The 14,562-nt window shown below is 31.9% G+C and overlaps 1 protein-coding gene across 1 annotated transcript in view; it reads right to left on the bottom strand.

Annotated features, from left to right (window-relative positions):
• Positions 1 to 10,399, bottom strand: part of LOC143241647 (peroxidasin-like) — a 92,285-nt gene extending 81,886 nt beyond the window's left edge. Inside the window, 1 exon segment of the mRNA XM_076484843.1 lies at positions 10,041 to 10,399. Coding sequence (XP_076340958.1) covers positions 10,041 to 10,210 — 170 coding nt within the window. The 5' untranslated portion in view covers positions 10,211 to 10,399.
• Between the last annotated feature and the right edge of the window lie 4,163 nt (positions 10,400 to 14,562).

The following is a 14,562-nucleotide window of genomic DNA, read 5'->3' as shown; positions in this document are numbered from 1 at the left end:
TATAGTGGTCATTTCACATCATTTATTATAGTATACACTACTAGAAGTGTACTTATAGTGGTCATTTTACACCAGTTATTATTGTATAGAACACTAGAACAGAACTTATAGTTGTCATTTCGCAGCTGTTATTATTGTATAGAATACTAGAAGTGTACTTATAGTGGTCATATCACACCAATTATTATGGTATAATACAATAGAAGTGTATTTATAATGGTCATTTTACACCAATTATTATTGTATAGAACACTAGTAGTGTACTTACAGTAATCATTTCACACCAATTATTATAGTATATATCAGTGGAAGTGTACTTATAGTAGTCATTTCATTCCAGTTATTATTGTATAGAACATCAGAAGAGTACTTATAGTGGTCATTTCACACCAATTATTGTAAATTAGAACACTAGAAGTTTACCTATAATGGTCTTTTCGCACAAGTTATTGTTGTATAGCACACTAGAAGTGTACTTATAGTGGTCATTACTCACCAATTATTATTCTATAGGACACTAGAAGTGTACTTATAGTGGTGATATCTCACCAATTATTATTGTATATAACACTAGAAATATACTTATAGTGGTAATTTCACACCAATTACTATGGTATAGAACACTAGAAGTGTACGTTCAGTAATAATTTCACACCAATTTTTATAGTATGTAACAGTAAAAGTGTACTTTTAGTGGTTATTTCACAACAGTTATTAAGGTATTGAACACTAGAAGTGTACTTATAGTCGTCATTTCACATCAGTTATTATAGTATACAATACTAGAAGTGTACTTATAATGATAATTTCACACCAGTTATTATTGTATAGAACATCAGAAGAGTACTTATAGTGGTCATTTCACACCAATTATGTAAATTAGAACACTAGAAGTTTACCTATAATGGTCTTTTCGCACAAGTTATTGTTGTATAGCACACTAGAAGTGTACTTATAGTGGTCATTACTCACCAATTATTATTGTATAGGACACTAGAAGTGTACTTATAGTGGTCATTTCTCACCAATTATTATTGTATATAACACTAGAAGTGTACTTATAGTGGTCATTTCACACCAATTATTATAGTATAGAACACTAGAAGTGTACGTTCAGTAATAATTTCACACCAATTTTTATAGTATATAACAGTAGAAGTGTACTTTTAGTGGTTATTTCACAACAGTTATTAAGGTATTGAACACTAGAAGTGTACTTATAGTGGTCATTTCACATCAGTTATTATAGTATACAATACTAGAAGTGTACTTATAGTGATAATTTCACACCAGTTATTATTGTATAGAACACTAGAAGTGAACTTTTAGTGGTCATTTCACACCTGTTATTATTGTATAGAATACTAGAAGTGTACTTGATAATGGTTATTTCACACCAATTATAATGGTATAGAATACTAGAAGTGTACTTATAGTGGTCATTTTACACTAATTATTATAGTGTAGAACTCTAGAATAAAATTTATAGTGGTTTTTCACACCAATTATTATAGTATGTTACAATAGAAGTACACTTATAGTGGTTATTTCACAGCAGTTATAATGGAATAGAACACTAGAAGTGTACTTATAGTGGTTATTTCACACCAATTATTATTGTATAGAACAATAGAAGTGTAGCTATAGTGGTCATTTCACACCAATAATAATAAATTAGAACACTAGAAGTTTACCTATAATGGTCTTTTCGCACCAGTTATTGTTGTATTGCAACTACAAGTGTACTTATAGTGGTGATATCTCACCAATTATTATTGTATATAACACTAGAAATATACTAATAGTGGTTATTTCACACCAATTATTATGGTATAGAACACTAGAGTGTACTTACTGTGATCATTTCACACCAATTATTATAGTATGTAGCACTAGAAGTGTACTTTTAGTTGTTATTTCACACCAATTATTAAGGTATAGAACACTAGAAGTGAACTTATAATAGTCATTTCACACCAGGTGTTTTGATATATACACTAGAAGTGTATGAATATTGGTCATTTTTCAGCAGTTATAATGGAATAGAACACTAGAAGTGTACTTATAGTGGTCATTTCACATCAGTTATTATAGTATACAATACTAGAAGTGTACTTATAGTGGTAGAACACTAGAAGTTTACCTATAATGGTCTTTTCGCACCAGTTATTGTTGTATTGAACTAGAAGTGTACTTATAGTGGTCATTACTCACCAATTATTATTGTATAGGACACTAGAAGTGTACTGATAGTGATGATTTCTCACCGATTATTATAGAATATAACACTAGAAATATTCTTATAGTGGTTATATCACACCAATTATTATGGTATAGAACACTAGAAGTGTACGAACAGTGATCATTTCACACCAATTATTATAGTATATAGCACTAGAAGTGTACTTTTGGTGTTTATTTCACACCAATTATTAAGGTGTAGAACACTAGAAGTGTACTTATAATGGTTATTTCACACCAGGTTTTTTTATATATACACTAGAATTGTACTAATATTGGTCATTTTTTAGCAGTAATAATGGAATAGAACACTAGAAGTGTACTTATAGTGGTCATTTCACACCAGTTATTTTTGTATAGAAAACTAGAAGAGAACTTATATTTGTCATTTCGCACATGTTATTATTGTATAGAACACTAGAAGTGTACTTATAGTAGTTATTTCACAGCAATTATTATTTTAGCAGTAATAATGGAATAGAACACTAGAAGTGTACTTATAGTGGTCATTTCACACCAGTTATTTTTGTATAGAAAACTAGAAGAGAACTTATATTTGTCATTTCGCACATGTTATTATTGTATAGAACACTAGAAGTGTACTTATAGTAGTTATTTCACAGCAATTATTATAGTATATAAAGTGGAAGTGTACTTATGGTGTTTATTTCACACCAATTATTATACTATATAACACTAGAAATGTACTTATAGTGGTTATTTCACACCAATTATTATGGTACAGAACACTAAAGGTGTACTTACAGTGATCATTTCCCACCAGTTATTATTGTAAAGAACACTACAAGTGTACTTATAGTGGTCATTTCACACCAATTATTATGGTATAGAACACTAGAAGTGTACTTATAGTAGTCATTTCACACCAGTTATTATTGTATACAACACTAGAAGAGTACTTATAGTGGTCATTTCACACCAATTATAATTAGAACACTAGAAGTTTACCTATAATGGTCTTTTCGCACCAGTTATTGCTGTATTGCAATTAGAAGTGTACTGATAGTGGTGATATCTCACCCATTATTATTGTATATAACACTAGAAATATACTTATAGTGGTAATTTTACACCAATTACTATGGTATAGAACACTAGAAGTATACGTTCAGTAATCATTTCACACCAATTTTTATAGTATATAACAGTAGAAGTGTACTTCTAGTGGTTATTTCACAACAGTTATTAAGGTATTGAACACTAGAAGTGTACTTATAGTTGTCATTTGACATCAGTTATTATAGTATACAATAATAGAAGTGTACTTATAGTGATAATTTGACACCAGTTATTATTGTATAGAACACTAGAAGTGATCTTTTTTAGTGGTCATTTCGCACCTGTTATTATTGTATAGAATACTAGAAGTGTACTGATAATGGTTATTTCACACCAATTGTAATGGTATAGAACACTAGAAGTGTACTTATAGTGGTCATTTTACACTAATTATTATAGTGTAGAACTCTAGAAGTATATTTATAGTGGTCATTTCACACCAATTATTATAGTATGTTACACTAGAAGTATACTTATAGTGGTTATTTCACAGCAGTTATAATGGAATAGAACACTAGAAGTGTACTTATAGTGGTTATTTCACACCAATTATTATTGTATAGAACAATAGAAGTGTAGTTATAGTGGTCATTTCATACCAATTATAATAAATTAGAACACTAGAAGTTTACCTATAATGGTCTTCTCGCACCAGTTATTATTGTATAGAACACTAGAAGTGTACTTCTAGTGGTTATTTAACACCAATTATTAAGGTATAGAACACTAGAAGTGAACTTATAATAGTCATTTCACACCAGGTGTTTTGATATATACACTAAAAGTGTACGAGTATTGGTCATTTTTCAGCAGTTATAATGGAATAGAACACTAGAAGTGTACTTATAGTGGTCATATCACACCAATTATTACGGTATATTACAATAGAAGTGTACTGATATTGGTTATTTCACACCAATTATAATGGTATAGAAGACTAGAAGTGTATACTTATAGTGGTCATATTACACTAATTATTATAGTGTAGAACACTAGAAGTATATTTATAGTGGTCATTTCACACCAATTATTATGGTATATAACACTAGTAGTGTACTTACAGTGATCATTTCACACCAATTATTATGGTATATAACAGTGGAAGTATATTTTAGTGGTTATTTCACAACAATTATTATCGTATAGAACACTAGAAGTGTACTTAGAGTGGTCATTTCACACCAATTATTATGGTATATAACACTATAAGTGTACTTATAGTAATCATTTCACCCCAATTATTATGGTATAGAACAATAGAAGTGTACTTATAGTAGTAATTTCATTCCAGTTATTATTGTATAGAACACCAGAAGAGTACTTATAGTGGTCATTTCACACCAATTATTATAAATTAGAACACTAGAAGTTTACCTATAATGGTCTTTTCGCACCAGTTATTGTTGTATAGCACACTAGAAGTGTACTTATAGTGGTCATTGCTCATCATTTATTATTCTATAGGACACTAGAAGTGTACTTATAGTGGTGATATCTCACCAATTATTATTGTATATAACACTAGAAATATACTTATAGTGGTAATTTTACACCAATTACTATGGTATAGAACACTAGACGTATACGTTCAGTAATCATTTCACACCAATTTTTATAGTATATAACAGTAGAAGTGTACTTCTAGTGGTTATTTCACAACAGTTATTAAGGTATTGAACACTAGAAGTGTACTTATAGTCGTCATTTGACATCAGTTATTATAGTATACAATAATAGAAGTGTACTTATAGTGATAATTTCACACCAGTTATTATTGTATAGAACACTAGAAGTGATCTTTTAGTGGTCATTTCGCACCTGTTATTATTGTAGAGAATACTAGAAATGTACTGATAATGGTTATTTCACACCAATTGTAATGGTATAGAACACTAGAAGTGTACTTATAGTGGTCATTTTACACTAATTATTATAGTGTAGAACTCTAGAAGTATATTTATAGTGGTCATTTCACACCAATTATTATAGTATGTTACACTAGAAGTATACTTATAGTGGTTATTTCACAGCAATTATAATGGAATAGAACACTAGAAGTGTACTTCTAGTGGTTATTTAACACCAATTATTAAGGTATAGAACACTAGAAGTGTACTTATAGTGGTCATTTCACACCAGGTGTTTTGATATATACACAGTATGGTCATTTTTCAGCAGTTATAATGGAATAGAACACTAGAAGTGTACTTATAATGGTCATTTCACACCAATTATTACGGTATAGAACAATAGAAGTGTACTGTATAATGGTCATTTCACACCAATTATTAATGGTATAGAACACTAGAAGTGTACTTATAGTGGTCATTTTACACCAATTATTATAGTATAGAACACTAGAATATATATTTATAGTGGTCATTTCACACCAATTATTACTGTATATAACACTAGAAGTGTACTTATAGTGGTCATTTCACACCAATTATTATGGTATATAATACTAGAAGTGTATTCATAGTGGTTATTTCACAAAATTATTATCGTATAGAACACTAGAAGTGTACTTAGAGTGGTCATTTCACACCAATTATTATGGTATAGAACACTAGAAGTGTACTTATAGTAATCATTTCACACCAATTATTATGGTATAGAACAATAGAAGTGTAGTTATAGTGGTCATTTCACACCAATCATAATAAATTAGAACACTAGAATTTTACCTATAATGGTCTTTTCGCACCAGTTATTATTGTATAGAACACTAGAAGTGTACTTATAGTGATCATTTCACACCAATTATTATAGTATATAACACTAGAAGTGTTCTTCTAGTGGTTATTTCACACCAATTATTAAGGTATAGAACACTAGAAGTGAACTTATAATAGTCATTTCACACCAGGTGTTTTGATATATACACTAAAAGTGTACGAGTATTGGTCATTTTTCAGCAGTTATAATGGAATAGAACACTAGAAGTGTACTTATAGTGGTCATATCACACCAATTATTACGGTATATTACAATAGAAGTGTACTGATATTGGTTATTTCACACCAATTATAATGGTATAGAAGACTAGAAGTGTACTTATAGTGGTCATTTTACACTAATTATTATAGTGTAGAACACTAGAAGTATATTTATAGTGGTCATTTCACACCAATTATTATGGTATATAACACTAGTAGTGTACTTACAGTGATCATTTCACACCAATTATTATGGTATATAACAGTGGAAGTGTATTTTAGTGGTTATTTCACAAAAATTATTATCGTATAGAACACTAGAAGTGTACTTAGAGTGGTCATTTCACACCAATTATTATGGTATATAACACTATAAGTGTACTTATAGTAATCATTTCACCCCAATTATTATGGTATAGAACAATAGAAGTGTAGTTATAGTGGTCATTTCACACCAATCATAATAAATTAGAACACTAGAATTTTACCTATAATGGTCTTTTCGCACCAGTTATTATTGTATAGAACACTAGAAGTGTACTTATAGTGATCATTTCACACCAATTATTATAGTATATAACACTAGAAGTGTTCTTCTAGTGGTTATTTCACACCAATTATTAAGGTATAGAACACTAGAAGTGAACTTATAATAGTCATTTCACACCAGGTGTTTTGATATATACACTTGAAAAATTGGTCATTTTTCAGCAATTATAATGGAATAGAACACTATAAGTGTACTTATAGTGGTCATTTCACATCATTTGTTATAGTATACACTACTAGAAGTGTACTTATAGTGGTCATTTCACACCAGTTATTATTGTATAGAACACTAGAACAGAAGTTATAGTTGTCATTTCGCAGCTGTTATTATTGTATAGAATACTAGAAGTGTACTTATAGTGGTCTTATCACACCAATTATTATGGTATATTACAATAGAAGTGTATTTATAATGGTCATTTCACACCAATTATTATGGTATAGAACACTAGTAGTGTACTTACAGTGATCATTTCACACCAATTATTATAGTATATAACAGTGGAAGTGTACTTATAGTGGTTATTTCACAACAATTATTATCGTATAGAACACTAGAAGTGTACTTAGAGTGATTATTTCACACCAGTTATTATAGTATGTAACACTAGAAGTATACTTATAGTGGAAATATCGCACCAGTTAAAATGGAATAGAACACTCGAAGTGTACTTATTGTGGTCATTTCGCACCAGTTAAAATGGAATAGATCAGTCGAAGTGCACTTATATTGGTTTTTTTCACACTAAGTATTATCGTATAAAGATATTTAGAATAAATTAAGTGAGGTAAAATACATACAATTTTCTGAGATATAATGTATCTAGTTTGAGTGGTCTAAGTCACTTAGTAATTCCTTCAGTCTAGCTATGTCACTTTGAAAGTGCTTAAATATTGTTATTATACATGATGTTACTTACTGACAGTTTTATTTTAGTTATTCAATGATGAAGTATAGATAGCTTTCTGAATATGATACAAAAAATTCAGTGACTAGTCTACAAAGTTGCTTCAGTTTAACGTCTTTTTTTTACACATACTTTATACTTTGATGTGGTTGTCATAGTTCTGTTTAACACTACTGAACACACGAATCTATTTACTCCAACGCTGTGAATGTTTCATTAACTTAGTTGTTGAGTTCGTATTCGACATATTAACAATTATAAATTTAAAGTGACTTATCTCTTCATTACGTGATTTGATAACCGTGAAATCTCTATGTCACCACCCACTCCTTCCTCCGATCTCACAGTACCAAGTCAACACTGATCGCCCTCCTAGCTTTAATTGGTCTGTAAGCCCGCTGGAGCCCTTCCTAACCGTTCTAAACGTTTTAAATATAGTAATGTTTGGAGAATGCGGAAGAGACACTTTTACTAAGAAACACAGATCATAACTTCACACGAAAATAAAAGCTGGAGAAATGTTGGTTATTAAACAAGTTATACCTTACATCACTAGTTTGGTCTTAACATGATTTTTATTGAAAATTCTCAGTAGTTTTTTACTAAGCTTAAAGTACACAGAAATGCTTAGTTTTATGACGTTCTAAACTATTATCTGATTATTGCTCATTGTTGTGTACGTTCTGTAACACAGGGACAGTGTTGGTACATTACATTTGTTATTTACGTACATTGATTAACAATGAGACAGTGTTGGTACATGTGTTGATTATTAAATGAACCAGAATATTCTGTCTGACAGGACTTTACATACAAATGAACCAGAATATGCTGTTTGATAAGTCTTTATACACAAATGATCCAGAATATGATTCTTTCAGGACTTTATATACAAATGAACCAGAATATGATTCTTTCAGGACTTTATATACAAATGATCCAGAATATGATTCTTTCAGGACTTTATATACAAATGAACCAGAATATGCTGTTTGATAAGTCTTTATACACAAATGATCCAGAATATGATTCTTTCAGGACTTTATATACAAATGAACCAGAATATGATTCTTTCAGGACTTTATATACAAATGATCCAGAATATGATTCTTTCAGGACTTTATATACAAATGAACCAGAATATGATTCTTTCAGGACTTTATATACAAATGAACCAGAATATGCTGTTTGATAAGTCTTTATACACAAATGATCCAGAATATGATTCTTTCAGGACTTTATATACAAATGAACCAGAATATGATTCTTTCAGGACTTTATATACAAATGAACCAGAATATGATTCTCTCAGGATTTTATATACAAATGAACCAGAATATGGTTCTTACAGGACTCTGTGTGCACGTTAGGTTAAGACTATCAAAAGTAAATTAAACACAAGATGTTTTAATGTCTGATGTTAAGAAAGCTGAGAATCACATACCATAACATGAAATATGGCAAAATTGTTCGCTGGTTTCTGCTACAACTACTTATTGAGTAACCAGTCTTTGAGCTACCTTTAAACATATTTAAACATGTAAACAGAACACGTGGAATATTTATTTTATATTCTAAATGTAGTTCCTTTAGTTAGAAAGAATCGGACATCACAAATAATTATACTGGGTTACTACTTCAGATAGCCAATGAAATAAAGTTTCGTTAAGTTCCCCTTGAGGGTAGATGTTTAAAAAAGTTGACCTTGGGGTCGTGGATAAAGGTCATAACCTAACAGCTGTTCTGTTCTATGTTTTGTTATATATCAGGATACGAATTCCCTGTGTTGATGAATAATCATCATATGAATAATCATTTAATGTGATGTGAAAACACAAGCAATAGTTTATTTTAAATCATTGGTGGTTCTCTAAGTTAATTATGCGGGCTGTAAATCATGGATACTATAAATATACATATATGATAATATACATAACTCATATTTCAATCAAAACGAAAGATTTTATCAAGAAAAACACGAAGGAAAGCTAACAAAATCCACATATCATTTCAAGGAGTAGACTTGGTTCAATAGGTGTACAGCCCCCTCTGGTCATAATGGGGGTCATCGGGTGTACACCGCCTTCGTTTGCCAATAAGGCTCATCAGCTGTGCATCATCTGCTTCCAGATGTTAAGTGGATTCTGTCACGTTTATTATAAAGACGTTCTTGAGTAAGAAAAACATTATATAAAGATATATAAATATAGATACAAACTTAAGTGTAAATAGTTTCACAACGGGAAGCTATGTGTGAACCAGTTTCTACCCGCCACTGCTCTGGAACCCTCATAAACAACAACCCAGGTTTACTAGAACTTACATGATCTCTGTGTCTGGAGGAGCTGCGGGGACTTCTTCAAGCTGTAGAAACATACACCTCACGGTGGTACGAAAACATAAGCATCGGTATGGACAATTTTCTGACACCACAAAACTGTTTTCTAGGACTGCTAGAACTAGCACGAGCCATAGACACGAGACACGTGCCATGGCAACGGCTCTCTTCGCAGCAGTTGTAACTACGAAAGAACGGATGCCAATATTACTGTGTAGATAGCCTCTTTCCCACGGCTGTTCCTGTCCCACTTGAGATTCATGAGAAAACTAGCCCTGTCGCAGAGAGTAGAAATCACCTTGTTGCTGACGTTTACGTTCATGTATCGTTCCGCAAGAGAAGCTAGTGCAGAAGTTAAAGAAGTTGGAGACAACATTAAACATCGCATGCTTCTCGTATTAATTTCTTCGCTACACTCTTCTTTAAGATATATTATTGTAGGTGGCGTTTCACTCTTTTGGAAAATGTAAACTGTCATGAAAATTACCAAATGTAGACCTTGACATCGCGGCTGATAATCACAAATATTTCTCTAAATGGTCTCATACACATAGGATTATTTATTTATTACCTTTCGTAAAAAAGAAGCGTCAAATAAATAATCGAATGGTGGGATCATTCTTTGGGTCACCACTGTAACTGTACTCGATTTCACAATAAATAAAAACCTTGTTCCCAATGGGTAATAACTTATTTAACCCTCTGATGGTCTAATACTATCTGAAAGAAACCTAACGCTGAACGTTTGACAATATTTTTAAAACTTGTTTGCGGAAGAACGGACTCTCAGCCTTTATTTATAAACAACCAACAAGGGACAGAAATAATGGCTTCTTCAGCTGGTCAAGAGATGTGGTCCCAAACAATGGCTTCTTCAGTTGATCAGGAGATGTGGTCCCAAACAATGGCTTCTTTAGTTGATCAAGAGGTGTGGTCCCAAACAATGGCTTCTTCAGTTGGTCAAGAGATGTGGTCCCAAACAATGGCTTCTTCAATTGATCAAGAGATGTGGTCCCAAACAATGGCTTCTTCAGTTGGTCAAGAGATGTGGTCCCAAACAATGACTTCTTCAGTTGGTCAATGAAATGTAGTACTCTGTGAACAAGCAGGGTGAATTCTTGTAAAGAAAAATCGTAATATCTGACGAAACGATAGAGAGAGAAAGTCACACAACGATAGTTAGGTAAATAGAAAGAAGATGTCGCTCTAAGTCTCGATAACGACAATATTAAATCATTAATATCATCTCGAGACACTGAAGATGATCTATCGCACGTGAGGTCTTGGTTCGAAGTAGGCTCAGTTAATCCCAATAAAGTGAACATATGAACCCCAGAAGAAAAAAACGAAAATTTTCCTCGTGGTTTTAATTAAGTAAAATATTTTATTTCTCTGTATATCTAATGGCTGGTAAGGTTACTAACGTTATTATGTCGCTGATATCTAAGCACATTTACAATCATAAGATAACTCGTGAACACAGAATTATCTTGTCTTTAAGAGAACATTAGAAGCAAGTGTTAAATTTCTTGATATATGGTGTGATTGGGTCTACAGCTAACAAACCGATAAAAATCTATCATTATAGTTGATTGATTGGTTGGAATTAAAGAAAATACAATGGGCTATCTGTGCTCTGCCCACCACGGGTATTGAAACACGGATTTTAGCAGTGTGAGTCCGTAGACATGCCACTGGGGGTCTCGTGAACTTCACGTTATAATGTTCACAAGAGAAAATAATATATATAATTATTCATTGTCTGGGTATTGTAAGGTTGGCGTCGAAAAATACTGTAACATCGTCTCTTCACAATATCAAACGTAGAGATTGTTAGATAACAAATTAGTCTTGTGATAATACATTTTTTGTCTTTTTTTTTTCTATATAATACAACTCAAATACCACGGCCAACCACTGACATACCCGTACAAAATGAATTTTGAAAAAAAAAATCTTTTACAAATTGCGCATGCTTAATAATATAGCACGTGCTGTTACGATCAGTATTTTGTCGTCACAATCACAAACTGACGGAAAGTGAAATTGACGGCGAGATAAAAGCCGCGTCACGTAACAAAATGTCTCAGTTGAAAATTAGGTATAAATACCGAACAACAGCGTAAGATGTCAATATTTCATTCAAATATAAAATATATTTTCTTACAATAACTTGAGTTGTTTTGTTATACATTTAATTTAGTTTGAAACGTTATCTAAATCACGTATTATTAGCGCTACCAGTATTAAAAATACGTGAAACTGACCGAATAAATAAATTAACAGTTACAACTGACCTTGTAACGAAACATGCGACACTAACTACTAAAGATAAAGAAAACATACTTGAAACTGAACATGAGAGGAAGTGTTAATATCTTAGAAATAATTACATTTCTTTTATTTTGAATTTAGCGAAACACTACATGAGGGCTATCTGCGCTAATGAATTACACGTACAAGTCGTGAGTATCAAACAAACATAGATTAGTTACACGTACAAGTTGTGTGTGTTAAACAATCATAGATTAGCTACACGTACAAGTTGTGTGTGTTAAACAAGCATAGATTAGCTACACGTACAAGTTGTGTGTGTTAAACAAGCATAGATTAGCTACACGTACAAGTTGTGTGTGTTAAATAATCATAGATTAGCTACACGTACAAGTTGTGCGTGTTAAACAAGCATAGATTAGTTACACGTACAAGTTGTGTGTGTTAAACAAGCATAGATTAGTTACACGTACAAGTTGTGTGTGTTAAACAAGCATAGATTAGTTACACGTACAAGTTGTGTGTGTTAAACAAGCATAGATTAGTTACACGTACAAGTTGTGTGTGTTAAACAAACATAGATTAGCTACACGTACAAGTTGTGTGTGTTAAACAAGCATAGATTAGCTACACGTACAAGTTGTGTGTGTTAAACAAGCATAGATTAGCTACACGTACAAGTTGTGTGTGTTAAACAAGCATAGATTAGCTACACGTACAAGTTGTGCGTGTTAAACAAACATAGATTAGCTATACGTACAAGTTGTGTGTGTTAAACAAACATAGATTAGCTATACGTACAAGTTGTGTGTGTTAAACAAACATAGACTAGCTACACGTACAACTTGTGTGTTAAACAAGCATAGATTTGCTACACGCACAAATTGTATGTATTAAACATAGATTATTTACACGTACAAGTTATGTGTGTTAAAGAAACATAGATTAATTACATGTACAAGTTGTGCGTATAAAGTAAACATAGATTAATTACATAGAGGTTGCGAGTATTAAACATACAGATTAGTTACATGTACAAGTCGTGTATATTAAACAAACAGATTAGTTACACGTAGAAGTTATGTGTGTTAAAAACAAACATAGATCAGTTACAAGTTATGTATATTAAGGAAACAGATTAGTTACACGTACAAGTTGTGTATTAAACACACAAGTCTTCAGTCGGGCCTGCTAATCGCTGAGCCATGCTCAGGCCTGATTGAATTAATATTATACGGTATAGTAAGTTTATATAGGATGTTTAATTTACGATATTCGTTATCTTATCACCTGGTGGATTAGTGGTAAGTCTGTTAATCGTATGCTAAGATCCATTTCTCCATATCCATGGATATCCTACTTTCAATGTAACTTTGTGCCCTTTTAGTAGACAGCTGTATCGTGGTGCTGCCCTCTAGTAAGTGAACTTAACAATATTTACTGTATAAAAGGCAAACTTGAATCGTGCAAATTTTAAATTTCAGAATTAGATATAACAAGGACTAAAAATGTTTGAATGTTCTAGCAATTGTTTTTAAAAGTGTATTTACTAAGAAACGTGTAAGACCAGATAATACACGAGGACTTGTCCTTGCGCCAAAAGATATGACGTCTTTGGGATTAAAGTTCAAATTTTATCAAAGAACAATGGGTTCAAGATTTGTGAGAAATAGGATAGGTTCTTAAGTGACGTCATTACTAAACAACACGAGCTACAAGAACAAACAACATTCCAGAAAAAAAAATGTTATCTTTCTCCCATAAGTATCAGTAACCTGTTTTTAATTTTATAGGCCGTTCATAGTAAGTCGAAACTACAAGCAGACACGGAAATAAACTGTAAGGGAAAATAGCTTTAACTAGTTCATCACAGCATTCTGTTTACTCAAACTGGCTCGTATGGGGGCCTTCAAGCCACGTGACGATAGTTTAACACTGTCATTATTGACATCCAACAACGTGACCAATGTTCAAGTTTCTTTTACTCGGTTAATTATTGTTGGATATACTCAGACGTGAGACAATTTTTATTCAGCAAGTACTTCTATTTATATCGGGTTCCAGAATACTGTGGACTTCGAGTCACGTGACAAACTCATACGTATTTCATGTCATTCTAGTGTTTGTTGATTAGAGTGTAATACATAATCTTGTAATTACGACAGCGAGAAGTCCACGTGCGAGAGGGCAGTATAAGTTGGCTACCTGCTCCCCTGCCCACTGGGAAGAAATG

Source organism: Tachypleus tridentatus, unplaced genomic scaffold (assembly GCF_004210375.1).
Source record: "Tachypleus tridentatus isolate NWPU-2018 unplaced genomic scaffold, ASM421037v1 Hic_cluster_1, whole genome shotgun sequence".
Taxonomy (NCBI): Eukaryota; Metazoa; Arthropoda; class Merostomata; order Xiphosura; family Limulidae; genus Tachypleus; species Tachypleus tridentatus.
The sequence above is the reverse complement of the archived record's forward strand: the minus strand, read 5'-3'. Positions and strand labels throughout refer to the sequence as shown.